At 40.4% G+C, this 3279-nt stretch overlaps 1 protein-coding gene across 1 annotated transcript; it reads left to right on the plus strand.

Annotated features, from left to right (window-relative positions):
- The first annotated feature begins 698 nt into the window (after positions 1–698).
- Positions 699–2007, plus strand: LOC119346505. The gene is made up of 2 exons (XM_037615846.1): positions 699–799; positions 1354–2007. Exons 1-2 carry the CDS (start codon positions 710–712, stop codon positions 1657–1659), a joined length of 396 nt encoding a protein of 131 aa, XP_037471743.1. The 5' UTR covers positions 699–709; the 3' UTR covers positions 1660–2007.
- The last annotated feature ends 1272 nt before the right edge of the window (positions 2008–3279 follow it).

Consider the following 3279-nt stretch of genomic DNA (forward strand, 5'->3'; position numbering starts at 1 on the left):
TAGAAAATCAGTGTATAATACTTGTGTACGGTTCAGTTGTGCTTGAGCACCTGTTGCATTCTTGACATCTAATTTCTAAATTCTCAACTTCATGGAAACGATAGTACTTTTCAGTTAATTGTGCTGATTATGAAATACCAATTAAAGGTTATTTTCCTTGCTATAGGGTTACTAAATGAGTAGCAGTAATATCCATTGCGGAGATGATATCCATATTTTATTGTGTTGCTACTACTTTCCTTCATTTTTCTATCCTGCATTTCCAATATACATCATACATAATACATAATACATTTTCAGTCTCTAAATCGGTAGACAGGAAAAAGTAGCTGAACATGGTTGTGAAGTTTTGGCTGTTTTTTGGACTGAAGAAATATAACATCTGTTGTAGCTCTAAATGCATACTGTTCTCTTTCCTTGGCAATGTTTGCAGAATATATATATATTGTAGAGACAGTAATATTTGTGCCTTGTGAGAATATGTCTGCTGTCAAGTGCCATCATGCAACATAGATTTAGAACGAAGAGTAAGATATGTTTCTGTACAGCGACTACTGGATTGATAGTACAAAATAAATAGCTTGAATGGATTTAGCATTAAGAACAAAATAAGATATGGAAATTCTAAAGCTACCCTTCTTGTGGATCGACTGATAAATCCATATATAATAATTTGAGAAAGAGTTAAACCCAAGCTTTTCTTCGTGCGATGGCATCAGGCACACGGAGGGAGCTCTTCTCCATCGGTGCGATGAACAATGACCGTGATCTCCGTTCCACACCGTCACCAGCTAGCAAGGTAGACCCCGTTTGCTTGGTCAACTCTAAAACATGCATGTGCTAGACTTGTTCGAGATTTATGCAATTGGGCTTGTCGTTGATCTACGACACGCAGAGCATATTTTTTATATGTGATTTGTAGTAGAATGGTCGTATTAACTCTGTCGATGCTTGCTGTGCAGTCCACTGTGTATCAGATTCTTTAGATCCCGTGAATAGCCATTTTTTACCCGGTTCATGCTTGCTCTGTGGTCTCCTGTGTATCATGCCGTTTGGCTTCTGTAGTTTACCTGCTTGCGTTTGCCAATCGTGGTCAACACACAACACGATTGATGTTTGTGACCTGCCTTTAAAGAATGTGCCCTGCCTTACTTAAAAGCATGTTTACATAGTCGTTGTGTTGCTAGATCTCTGGTTTGTTTTTCCGGCTTCTGTTGCACGTCTTGAACCCATCACCGATAAAGGCTAATGCATTTCCATGTCTCTATTGCTTTAATAGCATGATATTTCCGCGCATTCCTGTTGTGGTCTGTACTATGTGTAAATGACTTACCACTCTACATATTTTAATAGATGAAGCATTCTGTCACGGTTAGGCCGAAGGCTATGCTTAGCGTCGTTCTTGCTGAAGATGGTTTACCCGAGGTGAAGTGCAAGACCTGCGCATCTTACCGTGGTCGTGTGGCGGCTACTGCTATCTTTTGGCCATCACAGTCGCGTTCGTCTGCAGCGGCAGAGCATATGAGGATCAATGACGACCCAGCTGTGGATGCCAATGGGCCATGCGAAATGCTGCTCCTCGGTGCTTGGAGCATCTTCAGGCTACCATGGATATTGAATTTGACTGCCCTCAAATGCAGAAAATTAAGACCGAGATGAAGTACCTGTCTGGCAGTGTCGACGAGAAGGATAGGAAGATCAGAGATCTGAAGGCTAAGGTGGAAAAAAGGAATCTGCGGGTCAAGGGGCTTACCAAGGGCTGGGGTCACTGGCAGATTACCTGCTCGGATCAGCAAATGATCAAGCTTTGCTTCCCACTGGTTCTTCGGTAGTTCATTTTTTATCATGGCTGAAAATGCATTCCACCGTGTATGCTTACTCTCCTACGATGCTTTCTACGCTCTTGTGTTAGGTAAGGGACAGTACTTGCTTCGATCATTTTGATTCTGATTAGATCTTTATTTCCATTTGACTTCCTGCTATATCTTCATCTCCATTTAACTTATTGATATGGTTCCGTTTCATTCTGTTTTAGCTTACTTACAATTAATAACTTTACAATCAACTCCTGAAGTCACTATTTCGTACTTTGTTTTGTTTAGAACAACTTGACATGCACCCTTTTACCTCACACACTCAAGATATAATATTTATCTTTATTTATATATACAAGAGCTTCATGGATGGGTGTTTGGAGGTTTCTGAGGCTGCATTATGAATATGTGATATTAAGCGAATACCAGTATTTTTAGGTGCATTTTGTCGGCCATTACAACTTCAGTTACTTCAGACGTTGTTAGTACCATTTGAACAGATGGTGATAATATCAAGCTTTCATTGCCTCTTCTTATCGTCGGAATAGCAGCCTGAGTTACTACTAACTTAACATTACACGCTTGACCAAAACGTTCAGACCGACACCCTCGCGCCAAGGCGCGTACCCGATCTAGTCCGCATGAGACATCGTGGGTAGCATCCGCTGGAGGCTTCACCTGTCGATGACAGGCACTGCCCGATGACTTCGAAAGTCGTGCAAGTGTCACCTACCGAGCCACATTGAACCCCGCCTATTGGTGGAAGAGGCATCCCATACCACCACCAGCCTAATCGAGATGACCACGAAGGGCTCAACTGTCGAAGAAGCTGGGCCGCCGCCCCATCATCCTGCGGTGCTATCAGACGATGCCGCATTGAGCAAGAATGTGTCCAGCACGCCGCCACCAGATCGACTGTAGGCTATTGTGCCTACAGTAACCACCAGATTCGTTGGATCCTTGCTATTGGGTCGCGTTCCATGTAGAGCCCCCGAGGAAAGCGCTAACCTCGTAGAGGTAATAAGTAAGAAATAACAGTCTTTGGGGTTCTTATCCCGAGAGATTTTTGTTGTTGTTTGCTGTTATTTCCTTTCGAGTTTTTCATTATTTCCTTTTTTCGTTTCCCCTTTTTTACCCTTAATTATGTTTTTTATTCTTTCTAATGAAATATTTTATATGAAGTTTATTCAATTTCTCTAACCCTTTTTGTGTCCACACTCTTCTTTTCTATTTTTCTACTTCAGTTCATTTCTAGTAAATTTTTCTTCTTCTAAAAAACATGAACATTTCTAAACAATTCATGAACATTTTCTAAACATCATGGATATTTTCAAAATATGTGAATATTAATTTTAAAACAAGGAAAGATTTTTAATTGAAAAAGATTTTATAAAAATTGTGAACATCTTTTGAACTTCATGAATATTGTTCGCAATTCATGAACAATTTTTAAATTCATGGTTTC

The sequence above is a fragment of the Triticum dicoccoides genome, unplaced genomic scaffold, assembly GCF_002162155.2.
Source record: "Triticum dicoccoides isolate Atlit2015 ecotype Zavitan unplaced genomic scaffold, WEW_v2.0 scaffold42027, whole genome shotgun sequence".
NCBI lineage: Eukaryota > Viridiplantae > Streptophyta > Magnoliopsida > Poales > Poaceae > Triticum > Triticum dicoccoides.

What these genes read in the sequence shown, in the direction of transcription:
- LOC119346505 (XM_037615846.1), top strand. Translation starts at nt 710, where the DNA reads ATGGCATCAGGCACACGGAGGGAGCTCTTCTCCATCGGTGCGATGAAC. An exon ending in CACCGTCACCAGCTAGCAAG is followed by an intron (nt 800 to 1,353) that starts GTAGACCCCGTT and finishes ATATTTTAATAG; the next exon opens with ATGAAGCATTCTGTCACGGT.